The sequence below is a fragment of the Fulmarus glacialis genome, unplaced genomic scaffold, assembly GCF_000690835.1.
Source record: "Fulmarus glacialis isolate BGI_N327 unplaced genomic scaffold, ASM69083v1 scaffold5964, whole genome shotgun sequence".
NCBI classification, from domain to species: domain Eukaryota; kingdom Metazoa; phylum Chordata; class Aves; order Procellariiformes; family Procellariidae; genus Fulmarus; species Fulmarus glacialis.
The window spans coordinates 17,543-40,106 of record NW_009205983.1 but is presented as its reverse complement, the minus strand read 5'-3'; the positions used below and the strand labels follow the sequence as shown (position 1 = coordinate 40,106).

Genomic DNA, 22,564 nt, shown 5'->3' with positions numbered 1-22,564 from the left:
ACTTCAGCTCCAACACAGCACCGCAGCAGTTCCAACATTGTTAACCACCAGCGTAAGGCCCTGACACTCGAAGTTAACAGTCATGTTCTCCAGACTGTTCCCAAGCAGAGATACCAGGTCTACCGAAACTCCAAGGGCAGCATGCGTTCCGGAGGATACTAATGGAAGTGAGAAACAAACTTAACTTCTGTATCAATTCAAAACTGCACTTGTGTGGACACTTCTCAGAGCTGAAGACCTTAAGAACAATGACCTCTTAGAATCACAGACAGCACACCTGAGAAGTAAGGGCCTTTGTTACTAACTTGGAGGCAGGGCCAGTGGTAGGCTTTTTGATGCTTCCCAGGCTTGCCACCAGGTCATGAGCAGCTTAGCCACAGTAAGGTTTCACATAGTTGCCCAGTATCTCATGGTACGTAGCTGACCAGCACCAACCCAGCATGTGAAAACCTACCCCCACAGGCGTACATGGAATGCTATCAGCAAGTGTTACATATTTCTCATAAAAGCGGAGCATGAATGTTTAGAAACGTCACAAGCAAAGCAACTCTCTGCCACTGCTAATGCTGCAGCCCCAACTTGTCAGACATCCTTCTGGCAGTTGAATCAAGCTTTTGGTAACCTCTCACCACTAGCCAAAGATTCATCCCCCATCGTCCCCGTGGCTTGGGATTGCCTTCAGAAGCAGAAGGATAATTCACTAACATAGCAAATAGCCCAACTGCAATAATCCCTGCATTTCTTTGCTGCCAAGCCAGGTGTGGGTCCAACCCTGCCAAATTAGAGAGACACCCAAGATAGCAGATGGTGTCCATTATGGCTTCTCACAAGCACCTTCCCAAACAGGGGCATCCAGGAGGCCTGAAAGAATAGAAGACATGACCACTCTATGAGAGAAAAACTACTTCCAGCAGCTAAGACACACAGCTCAGCTACAGCTCAGTCCAAGGGAAATCCACTTGCCATAATCTTCCATGCATCCATTAGTGATGTAAATTCTTGAATTGCCTAGCTGACTGTCAAGTCTCCAAGCCTCAAAGAACTGAGAAAGGTGCAATAGAAATCAAGTCACCCATTTCCAAAACAAGTCTGAGCAATGCTTCTATGCATACAACCCTCTTCCCCACATTTTCATGCTGTGTTTTTCACCAGGTAAGTAGTAAGCTCAGGAAAGATTTCCACGAACAATCACTCTTTCGCACCCAAGGGTCTTCCACCAGTACCGATCCTCTCATATTTCCAGAGAATCCTCTATTCCCTGCCATCCTCCTTAGAGAGTCAAGCACCACACGATCCAGGAGTCTGCCACATTTTCAGCATTGCACAGACTATCTTGAAATGCAGCCAGCTGCACCCACCCAAGCTCTAACTCTGTCTGGAGCCTACCACAGTGTTCTGTCTATGGCAAGCAGGAGCAATAATGGCGCTCTCTTCAGGGAGTCTGCATGTGTCCGCATTGCCCTCTAGAGGATTCCTGCCACACTCCAGTCCACCCTGTAGTTTACAAACAGTATCTAGGGAAGGACAGGACAAACGGTCTTACATTTTGACAGCAGCAGGGCAAAACTGCACACTAATAGCAGCATGGTCTTTTTTCCAAGACAGTGACAGAAACAGAAAAAAAATGCCTCAAACCAAAGGGTCCCCACATGCATGATGAAAGGATAATAGGGTGCGCATAATGCAGTCTGTGACAAAAGGCAAAACCTGTTACCACAGAGATTTTTTTATCATTTGCTCTGGCTAATGACAGAAGTACAATTTTACTCGCCTTGATCTAAATCAAATCTATCCTGCTAAGAGTACAGTATCAATGATCACGGAATCAATATTCTTCTACAAAGATTTTCTGTTCCATGCAATTGGAATTCTGGCCTCTCACATTGCTACTCCCCTTCTATTCCAAATTATTAAGAAGTGACACACCAGTATAACTATTTCACTTTAATCTTTGTGTATTTATCTTCTAAAACTTGCCGAATTACTTGGACAACAAACAGGACAAATACCCATAATATCTACTACAACAGCGTTTTGAACCTTATGTTATAATGTATACGTTTGCATAAAACTAGCAATATTTATGTCACAATATAGTTACTGTGCACAGCAATGAGGACTTCTAGATGCGTCTCAAATAATGAAAGGCACAAAGGTAGTAAAGTGTTCAGCTAGCTAAAAGGCAGTAAGTTTAAGAAAAGACTTTCATGTCATACACACTAGGAGTGTCCTTCCCTCTGATTTTATTCCTCCTAATTAAAACACCATATGTATCAGGGCATAGGTCTGATCTGATGCTACTGTCCATAGATTCACTTGAGGAAAAAAAAACCAAAAACTGCTGCAATGCCATCCAAAGAGAGGCTTCACAGCACTAAGGAGAACCTTACACTGGAATGCTGCCTATATGGGAGGGAGGGGGAAGGAAGAACATCATCAGCAAACTACAACTGCTAAATAAGCATCCCTGATTAGCTTCAACTTTAAAACATCTGCAATGTAGCAAATCATCGAATTTCTAAACACATATGGACGTCATAGAGTAATACACAGTGAAACTATTTTAATTCTTGTCAGGTTTCAACAGATTTGCCTTTATCATGCTGCTTATGACTTCCAAACAACAGAAGAACATACCATGAAGTTATATTTAGTGATGTAAGAGACGTAAAACTTTGCGATTTTTAAAAATAAAAGCAGACTAAAAAAAGACTAATTCGGGTGCTTGGAATTTACTGCTGAAACATAAACCAGTTACATAGCCGACAATCAAGGTTAAGCCAGCACACTATCTACTAATAAACATAATTCATGGTAAGAAAGACACAAGCTGCTGAATAAAACTTGTTGGCTGATTGTCACAAGCCACAGTGACATCCTTGGAGACTTTTATACTCAGTGTAACGGCAGCATAAGCAGCTGAAGAACAAAAGATAAGAGATGGGTTCATTTTTACAGATCAATCCATCCCATGCTGATTTCATGCTTTCAAAGATGAACTGTGTTGTACAGACATACTACTTCAATTAGAAGCAGTAGGAAACAGTCAGAATATTAAAAATACAAGTTTTTTTTTTTTACAAAAACATCTTGCTTGACAGTTTGTATTTCAGTATTAACTTCAACTGCAGTTTGATGTAAAACTAAAGTACAGTTCAATAATCTGAATAAATAGGTTCAAACTAAAATGACAAGTCATCTTCCCAGTCCCACTCATTGGCACCACAGCAACACATACAGTGAGTTTTGGACTCCGCTATGCCACATGAGTGAAAACTAATATTGGAACATGCAGAAGGTGAAATTACCTGTCCTGTAACTGGATAAAAAAAAAAAAAAAAAAAAAAAAAAGAAAAGAAAAGAAAAAAAAACCAGCTGAAAACCCTGGGACACATAATGTATTGTTGTTAAACAGAGCAGTTAGCTATTTGTCACCCTCTCCTGTCCACTATCTTCTCCCTGCTGCACACTCTCATTGTTTCTCTTCCATCATATTTGATGCATACTTGACATCTGAGAAGCATATTTAGAAAGATAAACCAGCAGAAAGCTAATCTTACTATTATAATAAACATTAATATTTTTCTGCGGATTTAGCAATCTGTGCCAACATGTTCCAGAATTAGAGAAACTCCAGTACCTGGGAGGAAAAGGGGAGCTTCCAGTGGCAGCTAAAGTTGGATCAGGTTAGTTGTGCTGTGAAACCGCACCCAAATCATGCTTAAGTCAAGTTGCATTTGTGATCTAAAACCACATCTAAACACTGCCATCTTTGAGCAATACGAATTTAATTAAAAAAAAAATTTTTTATGTGGGCGGGGGGTAAAAGGCAGCTATTGCTCAAAAAGTCTTAAAATGAAAATACAACTTACTGATCAGAGTCATAATAATCCATATACTTCTTTTTCTTATTATAAGCTGCAACTCTGAAGGGTACAATTTCCAGCGCTCGGAGGCCTGGAGCCATTGTCAACACTTTGGCACCATGAGTTGGTTCATACAGATCTTTCCCAGTGTCAGGGTGTGGCATCCCTGCTGGATCTCGCCCTACAATGTAAAAGTTAGCTCCTGCAACCATCCGTGATCTACAGTGCCACTGAACCTAGAACAGAGACAGGAAAAAACAGTTAACAGAAGAAAATGGTCAAAATATGACCCTTAAAATGTGCATGCACTGTATAATTACCACTTTTTCCCTAATCAAATACGATTTTTGCTATGGAGCCACAACAAAACAAAGAATCAATTATGTGAGTCACCACCAAACTTACAGCTAAGACATACTATTCCCATTTCATTTGCACATTAGGACACTTAAAAAGTTACTTTAGCTGTGTTTGGAACAGTATAATCAGGGCAAGAAAGATGGAGCTCATCCATTTCTTAGCTCAGTTCTTCCTGATGTTGTCACCCTCCATCCCTTCCCTTTTATATAAAAAGATTAACGCAAAAGCAACTGCTTTGGGAAGCTTAGTGGGATCTAGCCGTATATTGCTCTATTTGAATCAGTAATTTCTCTAAAAAGACACCCTGACCAATAGATAGCTACCAAACATCTAATTGGAAGAAAGACAAGATAGGCTACTGAAACACAGTGTTCACAAGTGATCTAATCAATCTATCTACACATTAAAAAAGAAAAATTACCCACACAGCTTTTTCACCTGGTGCATGTGGCAAGGATGTTGTCTGAGGCAGGACTTTAACGCTTAGTCTGTGTCAATATTAAGACCCAAAGGACATATAAACTAGGTACATACTGCACATGAATGCTTGGAATAGGCTTTCAGAGCACTAAGACTGCCTATTCATACCACAAGCTTCCAAGATGAAAACTGATAAAGCAACTCTAGTTTTGGTAAATAGCACTTTTCCCTGATCATTTTGAAATAATTTGATTCTAACACATCTATATGAACTAGGGAGGAACCAATGTCAAAATCAGAAACTTTAGCTTTACTGAAGTTTTACTTGGATGCACCAACTCCCTTCCATCTAATATTTGAAGTACTGTAAATATTGACAAACAGCTTTTCCACATTACTTTGCTGCACATTTCAAAATGAGTGGTTTCATAACTAACAACTTGATTTTTACTTTTTTTCCTTATAGCTCAGTTACTACTGAAGGTAAAAAAAAAAAAAACAACACCAAAACCCAAAACCAAACAACCCCCCAAAAAGATACTTCAGAGGAAATTCTGCACACAGACTATTCAATCATCCGCACCCTACAACAAAAGAAATGCTTTCAAATTATTTAGAAATGCATCTCTTTTACTAAATGCGGTGAGAGGATTTTTTTTTTTTATCCCAAAGACTGTTTGCAGTATTTACTAGTTCCTAGACTGTTAGATATGTTACACTTATGACAGATTTTAGACTTGTTATGTTATAGGACTGTTGGTGAATTTTCTTAATTCATTTTTATATGTAATATTCTCAATAGAAAATTTAACTGTTCAGTACAGGAAAAGTAAACTAACTATTACATTACTTTAGGTAACAAAGACACACCACTCAGGAAATGTCAATATGTTCTCATACTGGGAAGTATTCCCCTAAAAGAATTGTCATACCATCTATATAGCTTAGTACCTGCCGAAGGATACTCAGAGAAGAATTTTAAAAACCAGCAAGTATATAACAGTGGTTTCTTATATGTGCAGCCTTACCTTCACACAAAACTAAAGGGCCTACCCCGTAACTACATAGTGTAAAATAGCTTCACAAGTTGAACAGTAATAAACATCTGTCAAAACATCTGTCAAGCACAAAAGGGAAAAAAACAGAAGGGGAGGCAGGAGGGAAATAAACCACAAATCATAGGACAAAAGTTGCTGCCACTACCTTGTAGAAAAATGGACAATGTGATGGACAAACTTTCCTTCCATTACAAAAAAAATTTACATCTGCCTACTGCAAATCTTTACATAAAACAAAATCACAGTGTTTCATATTTTAGTCACTGTGCATGCTGTTCTATATTAATAAGCTTTAGGCAAGAAGCTCAAAAGTGATTTCTCAAAATAGTAACTAACTGTTAGTCCTACATTAGTTCTGTAACTAATCGTTATAGAAAGCATTCAAGGAGGAAGTTTTGCAGTCAATATGGACAGAGTTCCGTAAATCAGTAGTCAGATAATGAAATTAGGAACCAGTCATGAGTTATGAGGGTATCATTGATATCAGTTTTCATCTTGACCACAGATAGACATTACACATGATGGATTCCACTGCTATTCAAGCATATAGGGTGCTATGGAAGCATCTGGATGTTGATAGCTATGCTAGTAATTTTAATATTTATGTTAAAAGCACCGAGTGGGCCATACACGTGAAATTCCAGCATACCACAGCAGATAGCAGCGTATTTTCTGAAACTATTCTAACATAGTTAAGAAATTTAAGTTTCATGTTGTCATTTGGGTAACAGCAAGTAAGAACTCCATTTTGAATAAGTGAAGCTATTTGACTAAGACAATTTAGAACAATGTAAACTACATGTTTGAGACATAAAACTAGCAGCTCTTGTCCCGTTTCTATACATCCATACTACTTCAGAACATATTTACTTTCCTAAGCAGGTAAATTTATTGCATTTTGATACAGAATTTTCCCTTATAGAACTGTTTCTTTTCTTCCAAGTTAATTATCAGGAATGTTAAAAATACAAAAATGCTAAATTGATGCTTATAAACATGTCCATTAAAATCTTTGCAAACTGGAAGGCCACATCCATCCTGTAGGTAACCATCGTAACAGCTGCTTGTTGTTCTGTAAAGCACTTGTACTACAGAAACAAATCTGCTACCAATGTCTTTTAAATGACCTATGGAAAATGATTAAAGGAAGAGTCTCTTTTATTACTTGGCTACAAACATTATTGTCAGGCTGTACTCTGAGATCCCTGGAAATACCATATAGGTTGGGAGAAAACTCTTATTCTGTTCAGAATAAGGATTGTGGATTTTTGTTCCTCCTCATATGCTCATGAATACAAGACTGAAGTAGAAGATTTCTGTTAATTCTCACAAAAGGTCTATGGGAACAGTACAATATTCCCTAAAGTAACTCACTTACATGCCTTAACTAGATCTGGACTACTGTTTTCTCTTTGGACTGAAAGGCAGTGCAAGCTCTGTTTGATCAGTCAACTGGCCAGCAGAAAATAAGCGACAAATGTCTAATTTAATTCCACTGGTGAGATCTCCTATCTATCAAAAAGCTACCACAGAGTTAACCTCTTGAGCCTGGTCAGAATTTCAACTTCCTGGGACTCAGGGCGGGGGGGGGGGGGGAAGGGGAGGGGAAGAAAAAAGTAGTAATGAGATGGAGAATTAATATCCCCTAAAGGAATTGCCCTCAAATAAGAGCATTTATTCTCTCTGCTGCTTCCCACAATAGGGATTCCAACCCAAAACCTGGCTTCTAAATAAAAACTAAAGAATTATTTCATACAAAAGCCTTGAAACAATTCTCTCTGTATTAAGTTTGCCAAAAAACAAACAGAGCCTTTTTTTTTTTCCCCCCTAATTTGTGCACAGCCCTCCAACATACAAACTTTTTGCTTAACAGTCATAAAACTTAAGTATCTTAATATTCAGGACAACTATTTGGTGTGTTAACAGATCTTATAGTTCCTTCTGAAAAAGACTGTAAAAAAGGAGGAAGGATTAATTCATTATCATACCCTTATAACTGTAAAGAAAGGAGCACATAAACCCAATATTGTCTCCCACCATTTCCAGCAAAATCCTCCAATATGGAAGTTTCTTCATAGAAGAATGTTTTGGTTGATGACAGAGGGAGCCTTTACAGTCTGGCTTCCCAGGTAAAATTAGTCTCCTCTCTCCATTAAAAAAACACAACGCACAAACATCAGGCATAGCACAAAATACTTTAGTGCACTATCAAAGGGGTTTTGTTTTGTTTTAAACTCTTGATGTATTTACCTCAGTTGGTCCAGCATACATCATGGGGGAAGGGAATATAGCCACCACTGTTGTTTCTGGATTCAAGATTCCCTCCTCCAGTACTGCAGCATGTTGCTTCATGCGCCACATGAGAGGAACGTCATCCTCCTTTGTCCAGCCTCCAAGTGGATGCAAGAGTAAAACTGGGCGCCGGTAGCCACGTTCCAAAAGCTGCTTATGAGTATCCTGCATTAAAAGAGCATGCCCATTGTGCACCGGGTTGCGTAACTGGAATGCAAAGACAGCATCTATGGAATAAAAAACAGACAAAAGATACAAGGAAAGCAGGTTATTCTACCAGGAGTTATGATAACTGAACTCTGAACTCTATTAAACAAGTATAATAGCAGTAGTCACAGGTCATTAAAGAATTATGAATTATTATAAAATCATTATACACAATAAGCAAAACTAATAAAAACCAACCATACTAAAAAAAAACGTAAATCAGCTTCCTTCAATTTTGAGATTTCTGCAGAATAACTCTAGTTTCTCCGATAGCTATAATCTTCTCTTTGGATTTTTCACTTGCATGAACATACAATATGAAGTTAAATTCTAAGAGGAAATCAAACTATGCTACCTGTCTTAAAGGCTCAATGTATCATCAGGAGAACAAATGGACATGTTTGCAACAAAACAAATAAAAGGGGATTTAATGTGCCTTAATAAGTTTCCTTCACCTAAACAGTTTAGTACAGTTTACACACAGTGAGAACAAAGCAAGACAAACTGCTCTTCCAAAGTATTACAAACCCTTCCACAAAAAACCCTGACACAAACAGGATTTCTCCCTTCTGCAAATTAAGATGAACTAAGACAAGCAAGACAGCAAAATCACTATAACTGAGAGGTTTCCCAATAAGGAACCAATGAAATCTAGAGAACAGGGTTTTTTCAGGTATGAAATATATTTATTTAGGGGCTAGCTAAAACAAAGAGTGGTATCTCAGACCTGCAAATCCTGGAAATACTGACCACAGTGAAAAAAGACAGGAGCTCAGGACCAATCTCTGTTTGCATTCTTGATGTTAATTGCTTCCTTCACACTTAGAATTGCTTAGCAGCTGGCTGCCAGTCGCTGCCACAATGAAGGCAGTATGTTTGATTGTTTTCTGCTTTATGACATTATTCAGCCTCTTCTTTATCTGCCTAACACAACCACTTTAGTGAGAAAAACTGTTTTTATTTCTTCTGCAATATAAAGCTAGCAGTTAGCTCACAATTTTTAACTGTGATACATTCCACTTTGCACCAGTCTACCTGCATTACTGTCATAAGCTTTGCTCCCCAGAAGCAGCATGGAACAGACTTGCAAATAGAAGAGCATGAAAGCTCAGCATTCAACCATACCTCTACGGTTTTAGCCGAACCTGGTAATTTTTAAATTGGGTTCTACCACATTTCAACATGATCTTTTCTTGCATTAGTAGCATGTCTAGTGTGCATGGAAAGACAAAATTCAGAACCTCAGGCATTATCAGCTTCTCTTGTGCAGTGCCTGAGATCATAAAAATTAATACCAGCAAAAGGCAAAGAGTCCCACCTAAGAGAGCATTCAAAATCTTCATCCTTGAAACAATGCTAGCCCCTGTGGTATTGCGGCAGCAGGCATTTGGATAAATCTTTGCAGGAAGAAACAGAACAAGAAAAATTTACTCACCGGCATTCATTTCCTTGAATTTCTGCCTTAGTTCAGCTGGAGTGAGACGGTATTGATCAAGTCCATCATTCCAATAAATACGATCAAGGACCTGTAGATCTCCACCTACAAGCCAGTTCCCTTGCTCCATAACCATCTGAGAAAAGAAAGGAAAATCCTTGTTAGGATTGGTTGTCAGCTTCTCCTGAGCATCTAGAGCATTGCAATGGGGGCACATCTTTACCAAGGGAAGAGTTCCACGTTAATTGCATTTGACAATCTCAAGTCAAGCATCAATATTTAAAAAACAAACAAACAAACCAACCAACAAAAAAACCCACTGGAATATAGTCTGGACATGTTATACCATGTTGCAGGAGAGATGAACAAATCTTCAGCAGGCATATGCCTTTCTTTCAAAATAAAGGATTTTTTTAATATATAGAAATGCAAGTAGCCAGTATTCTTAACCAACATTATTACATGACAGAAAGAGATGGTGGCTGGAAAGCCTAATATATTAAGTACAATGAAGTTGCACACTTTATAGTTGTTAGTCAAAGCAAATGCAGTTCCAGTATCACCCTGCAGTTTACAAGATTCTGGTCAGCAATAAAGTAACAAATAAAACAGTTCTGATTAACTACTCACCCACTTTAATTTATGAATAAAATCAGAATCTTTGAAGTAGGATAGCTTTTGGATTTGTTTCATGGTAACACTTTACCAAGGCAACATATATTGTACACTCACTAGAATTCTTTTGATATCTTCAAATATCACCTCACCCTTTATCAAAAAATAATTACGGCAGGTTGCTTAACATACTCTAGCAATAGCCATAGAAATCACTCAGAAATCATTAGTTTCTGAGAACGCATTTGCTTTTGAAGATGGAACCACAAAAGACTTAAGTTTCATACACATTTCTGATATTTTTTTAGCCTTATATAATTTAAAGATGACAACAAATGTTTATATAACATAAGACATTACATACTAAACCCACAAGCCAAGATGTTAAAATTAAGTGTGGATTTTTCAATTTCTTTTTGCTTTGAGATAGAGGACCTGCTGGAATTAAATGATGCTAGTCACCACCCCTTTCCCAAAGAAAATGCCAGACTGACATCTTACCATGGTGGGGGAAAGGTGTGATAAAGATATGAAGATGAGAAAACTGCACTACAGTAACCCTTAGGCACCCAAAGATTTCTGATTAATTTAGTAGGGCCTCCAGATTCATGTGCTGTCATGATACTACTATGCACACGTTCATATGCTGTCATACTACTATACACCCCAGTACAGACATAAGAACATAGTTCCTCATCTTATACATTCGTTTCAGCCATGTCATTCTGTAATTGCTAATGCATTATAACAAGTCATTCAAATCTTGTCTGCACGAGATTTTCTTATGATTTCTTAAATTTGTGTTAAGTTTTCAATAAAGGGGTAATCTTATGTTCATCAGCACAGAACACACCAAGGGCTTTGGAAATCTTCCAGAATACTCTTACTTGTATCTAGCAGGAGATGGCCTTTTTCAGATATACTCCTGAATACAACTCCAGTCAGTAAAAGGATGTCATTACACATTAATAAAAAAATTGATTACACATTAATAAAGAAGTAAAAAAATCCATAGTTTTCACATATGTATAACTATTAGTCATACAGATACTTTTAGAACACATCAAAGACTTTCCCTTTTTAAGAGCAAGCTCATAATTTGAGGTTTGTTTCATTTCTTTTTATTTGATTTTAAGTCATAGTTGTAAACAAAAAGATACTGTAGAGACAAATGGGGAAAGAAACATATTTTGGCTCTGCAGAGCTAAGATGCAACATTTACATCAGGTTGCAAAACCAACACAGCATTGCGATGAGTATGTTACAGTTAGAATATTTCCGTATAACGTACACATAAGGTCAAAATAATAAAACATACTGAACACAATAGATGGGAAATAACTCCCCAGAGAGTTAAATGACGAACTCTCCAGGAATGGGGCCTATTTCAAAGGCATCTAAAGCAGGCAGTTCTTGCGTGCTCCACATGCAGGCAGAATAGAAGTTTTCCTGCCTTCACGATGCATATAACTGCTGATTAAGAGGCTTTGATGATCCATCTGGCTACACAGAGGGATATGTTTCCTAGGCACACTAGAGGGCAAAGTTCCCTCCTCTGTGGCACAGATTCTACAGTATATTCTAAATTCATTTCATGTGTACATATTGACATTAGATTTTTCACACTAAGTGCAGACTATTCAACAGCTGCATAGAACAAAAAAAATCACCTTTGTTCCTGCTCAAACGTTTTAATTATTTCAACAGCAAAACTACTTTGAGAACTACACCAGTCACAGACATCAGCTTCACTTAATTTGCAGCTCCACAAACAGTACAGCTAATAGGACTAGATTTTCAACTTTTAAACACACACCTTGATATAGGGATGTTCCTTGCATGTTGTTCCCCATTGCCTAGCACAGCGTTCCTCTTTCCTATGCTCGTAGAATTCGGGATTACGGAGAATGGCCACACGGCGACCTTCATACACCAGTGCAATTGCTGTACACCCATCCAGTCTTTCTTTGTCTTCTTGAGTAGCCGTTAGCACTATAGGCACTGACAGATTAATAACTCCCCCTGCAGAGTGAAGGAAAAAAAAAAAGCACCCTTATGCTTAGTAATGGTCATCAATGGTATTATGAAAATCTACCCTCCTAACAAGCTACAGTCCAGGCTGTACATGTATCATACAACAGGTAGTTCGAGTACTTATTTTAACAGGGGTTAAAAGCAACTTTTAGAATGAACTCTTGCATAAGATACGTGTGCTATAAAAATGTGCAAGCACTGAGGTTTGAGAAAGAGCAAAGACAGTACTGAAAATAGCAAGTACTTATAGCTGCACACAAGTATTTAGACTGTGAGGATACTTTTTTAGGATCTCAAATGAATATCTTGTTCAAGAAGCTATATAGTAAGCAGAAATACACAATTGACATTTTTAAACAGATCATCTAAAATATTAGGCAAGATTGCTACTGGAGTGGATAATGAGTAAAAAAAAAAAAAAAATAGCATCCTAAGTAGCCATACTTTCGGTCCATAAGAAAAGTTCAATGCGATAGAAGCAGCCAAATGTAGCCAAGTAGTTAGCACATATAATTCAATTGTTTCAAAAGGTGACTTTTGCTGTTTATTAAAAACTGTATTCAGATTCAAGCATATATATTTCAGAAAAAAATGTTATCAGGAAGACATTTTGCATAGTTTGTTCAGCTGAAAGCTTACCAGCTACTTTACTTCTAAAACTAAACCAATGTATCTGAATTTTAAGGTTATGTGTGGTCCTCATTTTTAAGCATTTACTTCACTGCTAGATGCTGGAAGTCTTGTTTTTCTTGACTACAAGAGTGAGATTTGAGAAACCCAGTGGAGTAAATTCTGTAAGTCTCATACAAAGGCTTGAATTCTAATGAGCATAGACTTGCAGAAAGAGTGCAAAACTTTTGGGTCGACTCCAGAAGAAAAGTCATGGGCCCCTTGAAGTTAATGGGGGTTTTGCTATTGGCTTTAGTGGGGCCAAGACTCTAAATAAGGCTGATTTCCCTGTTATTTGAGCAATACACTTTTTACAACCTTCTCTCAATTTTACCTTAAGTGTGGTAGGAAGTTAAAAATCATGAAGCTGGATGAAAAGTTTAAGAGAAAAACAAGTCCCCCCTTCCTTCATAATACAAAATAAAAAGCATGCTGCGTATCTTTTCCTAAATTCAGTCTTAGTGCTCAGAGTAATTTTCAAAGCAATTGGGTCATAAAATTGAGCTTGGCAACAGTCACAGAGAAGGTGATTTGCCACCCCTAACTTGATAATTTAAAAAATCCTTTTGCTTTGTAAACAGGTAAATAAATATTTCAAACTGAGAAGAGATCTCAAACCTGTTGATTATTAAAATTTTGTCAGTGACCAATAATAAATATATAATATCATTGACATCTGTCTTTAGCCACTATACAAATGAGAAACTGAGGCAAGGTAGTGAAGTGGGTTTGTTAAGTCACAGATGAGCACAGTGTCAGCTTGAGCCTATTCCAGATAACTTAAGCTTTAAAGTGAGAATATCAACACACCTGCACTGATCTCCACAATGTAGAAGTCAGTCAGTATGAACATTGCAAAGGATGAGATGCATTACAGGTATTAAACAATTTCCCTCTCTTCAAAATAAAAATCCTGGAAAATGACTGCTGCTGTGAGACTCCAGAACTAACATATCAAGCAGGGAGGAAACTTTCAGGATGTTGTTCTGACTTAACCGTTGTCACTGCTTCAAGTAGCAAAGCAGCTTTAAGGCAATCACATTTTTCTAAAAAGGTTCTCATACGTAAATGTTGCAGTAGATATCTAAGAAGAGGAAATATGGTAGCACTATCTGAAACACTCATACAAGGTCTTAAAAGCCTTATAAAAATTCTGATTTACAGAGGACTACAGGGCAGAATAAGAAGCTACAAGCTATTTTAGCAGTTGAATGCATAGCATGCCATCTGCAGAGTACGTTTCACCTGGATGGACACACAGAAGGCAAATGGAATGAAAACAAAACTAGCAGTCCAAAACGATACCGCTAACTTTAGATACTCCAAAATAACAGGATGGCATTACGTTTTCTAGGATAGTATCCGAGAGACTTATAGAAAAGGGAACTAGAAAAAGTAAGAGGGACAACACATGTCTGGATCACAGAACTGAAAGACAAGACTTTTTTTTTTTCTGTTATCTGGTCTCCAGCAAGAGAAAAGTAATGCAGAAGGAAGTGGGGAGACAGGAATTTTTACTATCCCTCTTTGATATAGAGAGTGCAAAAAACCCTAAAAGGTTGGAGTAAAACAGAGCCTTCAAAGAGGAATAAATGAAAAAATGACAGAGGATGACAATCAAATTCCAAAACCTGAGAATGTTATCACTTGTTGGCTACCTTAACTAATGCTTGCTCTTAGCCAATTGGTAATGCCAAATAAAATATATTTGTTTAAATCATCACAGGATAATTACTAAGTCACAGTAATTCAATTACATGTGACAATTGTCCATACTCAAACCACTCCTCAAATTCTGATTTCATACTTGCAATTGCTCCAGCATGCTAGTCAGTTTGTTGTCCTTTCCTTCACTACTATTACGGAACAAATATTTTGGCACACAAAGCTAAACAGCAATCAAATTGCAATTCTGAATTCTAAAATCAATTTCTTCAAAATAAATTAGAAACGTGGATTTTAGGTTTAAATGTTTTTCAAAAATGAAAACATTTGAAAAACATAATTTGTAAAGGCAAAAAGACAAGACAGTCAAACTCTAACACAACGGTAGGTATAAAAAGAATAAAACCATCAAGTTTAAAACTGATTATTATAATATCTTACTCTCTTACCCCAGGTTGTGCACAAGCCCGATAACATGTTACAATACCACCACTAAGAAGCAAAGCATCAACACTATTTTAGACGTAGGATTAGTTTGTTCAGTTTTATAAATGGTAATTTTTACCCTACCATCGAGGAGACAGTCAAAGTGAAGGCACTGTAGGTATTCTCTCTCTCTCATAAAGCCATTCAGGGGTGTTGCCCAGCCCTCTGCTAGCACTTGCACCCATTGCATATCCACCTTGTAAAGAAATGGAGAAATAGACTTAGAGCAGATAAAAGTTTTTGCTTAATGATTGACATCAGGTATTAATCATAATAGATCATGATTTACCCATAAAATGCAGGGCAATATAAATGGAAGATTTCTCAGTATTACAGTTTTTAATCACAAAGAATTCAAAGTTTCTACAAGTAAGAAAAAAAGAACAAATTGTTCCTCACTGTTCATATTTTTGGCTATTTTCCAGTCCTTACACTAGATCAAATTTCAATTTGTTAAAAAACAAACCAACAAACAAATAAAAAAACCCCACCACAACAAACTTTATTTGTAAATGTTTGATAAAGTTCAATTTAACAGAATTAGTAAGTCACACTTGCATTTATTTTTTTAACAAAGCAAGATAACCAAGAAGTAAAAAAAGAAAACCAACACATACAATTACTACAAAAACATCAGAATTATGGGGGTGAATATTAAGAGGTCTAATCTTAAAACAGATTAGAAAGAAAATTTTATTGCAGAAACAAGTGAGACAATCCACAAGTAAAATTCTCTCAGGATTAGTACTTATTTTAGTTTAAGAGGAATCAGCTTACAGGGAATTTCCTTCCTTAGCACTTAAACAGTCACACTATGACTTAGTGTGTGGCCTCTATTATTTCTACATGTGCATTACTAAGACTTGGTCAAGTCTTTGTCAAGGACAGGCTTTGCTTGTGCAAGTCTCTTTTGCAAAGAGCATGACTAATTTTATTACACTGTTTAATTTATGCTGAGGCAACATACATTTTTTTCCCAAGCTTATGTTATATACTTGCTTGATATTTAACAAACCACTGGTTGGGGGTAGAGGGGAAAGGATTTGTTTTTCTAGACATGGAACAATTTAGAATGGGACACTACAAAAATTTAATAATGGTGACCTTAAATATTTATTCCTCATCAAAGCAATAAATAGTTTTACAGACACATATGTGAAATGAATCTAGTAAGATGCAGTGAAAGGAAGTATTAAAATTTATTAGTAGTAGAAGGCTAGGCAAATTTTAAAACTATTTAATTCAGTGCTTAGTACATCGTCTCAATCCTTCAGAGTCAAGTTACTCACTGCAGATGCTCAACTCTGAGCTTAGTCAGCTCCGAGATCAAATGCTTAACTTTAAGTTCTAGTAATACTGTCAAAAAGCCAGTGAAAAAACTCATGCATTGTATCTGTGTTTAGGCCTAGTTCTTCAGAAAAAGTAGATGAGGTGGAACAGAAACACAGCCAGAAGCAGCTTTGTCTAATTTATCTAAGTTGGAAAATAATGCATTTAACCAAAATAAGAACAGAGTTGATCCAGTTGATCCATGCTTTTCCACATTTTCTCTGCTGGAAGCCAGAAAAGTAGCATGAATATGTTCTAACCAGAAAAAAAAAAAACAACAAAAAACAAAAAACCAAAACAATAAAGTAGATATGATCATCTCTCTGTAGACTTAAATTTGCATCTGTTTGAGCCTGGTATATAAGGTTACTATTGTTCAGCTGAAGGTTACCAACAAGGAGAATCAAGAAGCAGTAACTGATTTCCTTCATAATTCTAGGTCATTACAATTCAAAATAAAATGGTTTGTGTAAGTAAACTAAAAAAAAGTTAGTAATTCTTCCAGAAACAACTGCTCATACAAAACACGCCAGGCATGGTTTAGTCCATGAATGGGAGGGAAGTGGGGAGGAAAGGCATGGGAGGAAGTTACTGCAAATTTAATCTCCAGGCTTGGGATAAACTAAATAACACTATACCAGACATTATTATGAAATTACAAAGATTCAATTGTTATTTCTAGTAAGCGATCAAAGAAAACACAGACGCTGTGATTTCTCTCAAGAAAAGAGGAGAAAAGTATATCGAGATACATTCTATAACCAGTACAGGTATTTCGACTATATCTACTTCCGCTAAGCAACAGATTAGACTGTCGTTCAACTTCAGCAATGAGACAACTGAACACACAATACCTTATTTATTTCCAAGGTTAACAGAGACTCAGCATCAGTTTTGGCCAACTGTAGCTTGTTTTCTGGCACATAAAGCTCTTTCACTTCATAAGAGGCATCCACTGGTACAATGTCCTGTATAAAAGGAATAAACAGAACTTAATGTTTGCTCAGAGTGCTTCTTGGACACTGAACAACGTTGCACTACTCTGTAGCAAGAGTTTATTCATTAAGCAATTTTTACTTGTTTAAAAACCAGCACTGTTCCAAGATTATTATATATTGCTAGCCAAGCTGCTCGCTTGAGTAACTAAAGTAAAACATTCTGACAAGAGATTTCTTTCTAAACCTAAAGTACCCTGTATAACATTTACCTAGTAAATATTTAACTAATGAATTAAGTGCAGTTTTTATGACTTATTAATGCCTACATTATCTACAGCAGAAAGGAACACTCTGTTTTTATACTTGCTAAAGAAGTAAAAAAAAGTTTTAGAGACTGAGCATTTATAAATTTAAATCATTCATATACATTAGAAGTGATTAATACGGTACAAATTAAATGTATTACCTACAGCTAATGACATAACACCAGTGTCCTAATCTATAGACTAACACTTAGAACATTTAAATGTGAGGCCATCTGTGCATACATATATGCAATGAACTGAAATCTAGTTTTATAACCAGAATACCACAGAATATCGATTTTTATTTGAAAAAAATACAGTTTTCCTCCATGCGTTTTAAACAAGACATTCTCACTCCACGATGCTCAAAACTTCTCATAAGATATGAATATAAGGATAAAAAGATAATTAAAAAAAAAGGCAGAAGGGAGAAGGCCATCATGATAAAACTTTAAAGAATCTCCTCTGATAAAGGATGGTGTAAAATGTCAAAACCCAGTCAAATGTTCCAGTGATATTCAGTAGCAAAAAATCAGCGAAAAGCAGCTGACAGGTTTTTTTAAAACAGTTTTTCCAGAGTTTTGGAAACTTTTGTGAAGTAACACTTTACTTTTTAAGAAAAAAAGCTCACCCTTACAGCAAAGTATATACAGACCCATAAAAAGAATAAAGAAATTATCTTTATTTTTCCAGTATATGCAGCCCAGAGTAAACAGGTATGCCTGTAGGAAACACAAAGTTTGCCCAAGCATTTTAAAGCATTTATCCAAGCATTTACCAGACATTAGGCACTACCTCCATGGAAAGTAAAACAAAGGGAACGAGATTATGAAAGCAAGTGGGAGATAAAATGACCGCAGGAGTAAAAAGATGTGGTGAGTCTCACCGGCTGTTACGCAATTCGTATCTCCAAAGACAAATAAAACGAAAACAAACTAAACTAGCACTTAGAAATTGTGTTTTATAAGGAAAAGCTCAGTCCGTTACACATTAGACATCATTTGGGAAGCTGATTTTATTAGGTAGTAAGTTAGGCAAAACTTAACTAATTTTCTCTGCCTGAGCAGCAGCATTACAGCCGAGGAGAACTGCAGCAGAATCCTGCCACAGCAATAAGCCCAGAATCAAATAAAGGTATTGCCTGCTGTACAGAACAGCAGACCTTACAAGCAAAGTATGACGACTGAGTACACATCACGCTGCTTCACAGAAGATTCCTCTCCAGACTCTAGTTCATTACCACGCTAGAATGTCCTAATTTTACAAACCATCAAAAGCTTAAAATAAATGTGCCTATTAAAAAGGTCTCTTCAGATATTATCCTGTTTTTAGTGTCCCACTAATGGGCACAACAATGGAGAAAACAAAGGTTTCACAATGCAGTTTCTGTCAACAACCTACCTCATTATAAGGATGTAAACAGCTTGAAGACAGTTCTAGCAACACTGAGTCAGGCATTTAGAGAATTTGTAGGATTAGTAAACCTAACCTCCCTTGGAGACATAAAACTGGTATTTAAAACAACATCTTCAATTTAGAAAAAAAAAAAAAAAACCACCAGCAGCAAGAGGAATCCATAGATCTTCAAACTGTATGAATTTTAGGAAAATGCTAGGCTAGCAAGCCATCTAGTGACCACTTTAAGGTAGTAACTTTACTCAAAGGTTCATTCTATCAAAGGACAAGTTACACAATATTCCTCAACATTTATTATTTCTCAATGCATTCATATAAATAACAGCAAAATATAAAAAAAATAAACTAGATGCTTTATGGGAATGTGCCTCCTTAGACTGTGGTGGTAGGTTCTTTGCTGATGCCGTCTAACATCTTCAATGTCTGTAAAGAAAGGGCCTTCAGGCAAGTTTGCGGTAGATGGGCATTCACAAGTGACATCCAATTTACATTACTGAATGACTAGTCTTATAAGTTCATATTAATTGAGGCCACTGAATTGTTTACATACGGAAAAAACAAACACAAGTATTTGCTTGACTATAATAATCACTGAAGTCTTGGTACCTACAGCTTGCAGGGAAGTTTGACAGTACTTTAGGTACAGGGAAAATTGAAAAGTGCAATGACAGCCATGATCTTAACAGAGAGAGGTACGGTTTTCTGGACTGAGGGCCTCTTCTCCGCCCATCAGTTGTGTTCCATCATGTTTTAAATTCACTTGAGCCATATAAACACTCCTCTTGCCAACAAGAGGAATTTCTGACCCCAGCCATTCACTGCTGTTTCTCTCAAATGTGTAAAGACGCTCTTTACACATTTGTTTTGGTCAAAATAAGTCATGTTTAGCTTATATGGTACATCTATATCAACCTAAGTCATTTTGACCAAGAACATCTAGGAAATACTCATACAAACCTATCAGTCAGCAGATCTAACTGGATGATTGTTGCCTAACCAGAGTCTCTGCAATTAATATAGAATGACTCTGAACCAAAACCTTGTCTGTGCCTTTTCCCAGAATACAGAAGTTAAAAACAAGAGAAGAAAGCCGAAGAAATGAGTAACAAAAACGACACCATCACAGTATTCAATGATTACACAATTCATTGTAACTGAAGCTTGTTCTTTAATAATAACTCCAAAATTATACATGCTTTTTACCAATTTGAGCTACTGAAATCTACTTCTATAACATCCAGTAGTATATTTTCAAAATACATATTTTTGAAAAAAATATATTTTCAAAAATAGGAATTCCATAACTTAAAATACAGGAAGTTCATGTTTTATTGATATGGGAATTACAGAAGTTGAATACTGAGGCGTTTTTTTAAAATTATGCTTAAAATCTTATACTGGTTTCTGCTCACTCTGGCTTACATCTTTACTGTTGTGTGTTTAAATCTTCACTGTACAGTATAAAACTAATAGTATAATCTTGCATATCCTTTACACAGAGCATATTTCTTTCCCCCAGCTTCTCACACAAAATAACTATTAGCCTTATCACAGAATCACAGAGGGGCCTCTGGATGTCATCTAGTCCAGCCTCCTGCTCAAAACTGGTCCCAGCACAGCAGGCTGCTCAGGAACTTGGCCGATCAAGTTTTGAATATCTCCAAGGATGGAGCATCCACAAACTCTCAGGGCAACTTGTTCTAATATTTGATCATCTCTATAGTCAAAGTTTTTTTTTTCCCCTTACGTCTAGTTTGAATTTCCCATGTTTCATCTCATGTCTGTTGCTCCTCATCCTACCCTTGTGCACTTCCGAGAAAAGTCTTCATCAGTCCTCTCTATACCCTCCCATTGGGGTGCTAGAAACAGCAACAAGACGTCCTTTAGACTTCTCTTCTCCAGGCTGAACAAGTCCAGTTCCCCTCAGCTTCTCCTTGTAGTGTGACATGCTCCGGCCCCTGAGCATCTTGGTGGCCTTCCGCTCAACTCACTCTAGTACATTGATGTCTGTCTTCTACCAGGTGAGGGAGAAAGGCACAAACATGGACATGGTATCCAGATAAGGTCTCACAAGTGCCACATAAAACAGCAGAATTGCTTCTCTCAACCAGCTGGCTATGCTCTTGCTATTATAGTACAGTATGCAGTTGGCTTTCTTTACTGCATGGGCACATGTTTTCATAATGCTGACAAATGTTTTATAATGCTGAACAATTTATTTCAGTGCTCTTGTATCCTCCTCATGTCTTAGGAAGAGAGATACTTTGTTTACTTATCAAAAAGGTGAGTTATTCCACACAATGTCAGCATGTATCAAAGTTAAAAGGTAGGTATGCTGCAAGTTAATGTCATTGTACTGCATTTCATACAAATGCTCACTTCCAGCATTATAAACCACTTATAAAATCCCTGTGGTCTGCACTTTGTCTTACGAATCCCAGTTTGTCCCACCCAATCACGTTTTGCTGTAGGTATTTGGTTTGAACACTGCATCCAAACAAATAACAGTTGTATTTGTAGACATTTTCTGCTGAAATTATTTTGAAAGCAGAAGGAGACAGGAAACAAAGTTTCATGTAAAATAATGATTCAGTACCCAGCTAGCAGCTGGGTGTAATCAATTGTGTCAAATATACTCTGAGTGCCTAATTTGCAGTCAAATAATGAAAAAGTAGGCTGAAGACCTGTAATGCCTGCTCTACCTGAATGTTACAGATATTAAAAAGACTAAGCGTCCATGTTGGCAAGTTTCTCAATAAAAAAAAATACTGAAAGAGGTTTTGGAGACTGCTGTAATTCATGTCAATGACCAAGGTGATCACACAGGGTATTCTTTATTATCAAAATTTTGATAAACAAATGAGGAACTAGACAAGATTGAGAACTTTGCTCCAGAGAGAATCATTGTGTTGTTACAGTGATAGCTGCAGTATAAAAAACAAAACAAAAAAAAAACCCAAACCAAACAGATGTACAGAACAGCAGAATCCATTTCTACACATTTTCCAGGAACCACCAGCCTCAAGCTTCACATCTTAAAAAAAGAGACTGACCTTATAAACCACAACAAGAAAGAACAACCCCTAACTTCTACTCTGCTCCAAATTCTCACTGCTCCAAAATACAGAATTTGAATACAATTGCAGGGAATTGTTTGAATATAGCTAGGAAATCAGTACTATAAGGTATCATGACGACCACCTTCCCAAATACAAGTATAATGCTAAGCTTAGATAAGAACGTGGCTGTAACTATTGGGACATGGGTGAGAGATGGAAGAAGGGACAAAAAGTTTATACATACACTCACAGTGGATTGATCTAAATAGTCGTAGAAGTGCATAATCAGATTCCAGTTTGGGAGGTGGTATTTGCAGAGCTGCCTAAGAATGGGACTTTTATACAAAGGTAGTTAAAAGTTTAAAGTTACCTACTGAAAATGCAACTCTTTCCTTTCCTTGTACACTTTT

The 22,564-nt window shown here is 36.9% G+C and overlaps 1 protein-coding gene across 1 annotated transcript in view; it reads right to left on the bottom strand.

Moving 5' to 3' along the window:
- Positions 1–22,564, bottom strand: part of PAPSS1 (3'-phosphoadenosine 5'-phosphosulfate synthase 1) — a 40,323-nt gene that overhangs the window by 7,025 nt on the left and 10,734 nt on the right. Inside the window, exons 5-10 of the mRNA XM_009575571.1 lie at positions 17,291–17,404; positions 15,192–15,303; positions 12,070–12,275; positions 9,639–9,774; positions 7,955–8,223; positions 3,873–4,102 (exon numbers count right to left, since the gene is read on the bottom strand). Coding sequence (XP_009573866.1) covers positions 3,873–4,102; positions 7,955–8,223; positions 9,639–9,774; positions 12,070–12,275; positions 15,192–15,303; positions 17,291–17,404 — 1,067 coding nt within the window. The remainder of the gene's footprint in view (positions 1–3,872; positions 4,103–7,954; positions 8,224–9,638; positions 9,775–12,069; positions 12,276–15,191; positions 15,304–17,290; positions 17,405–22,564) is intronic.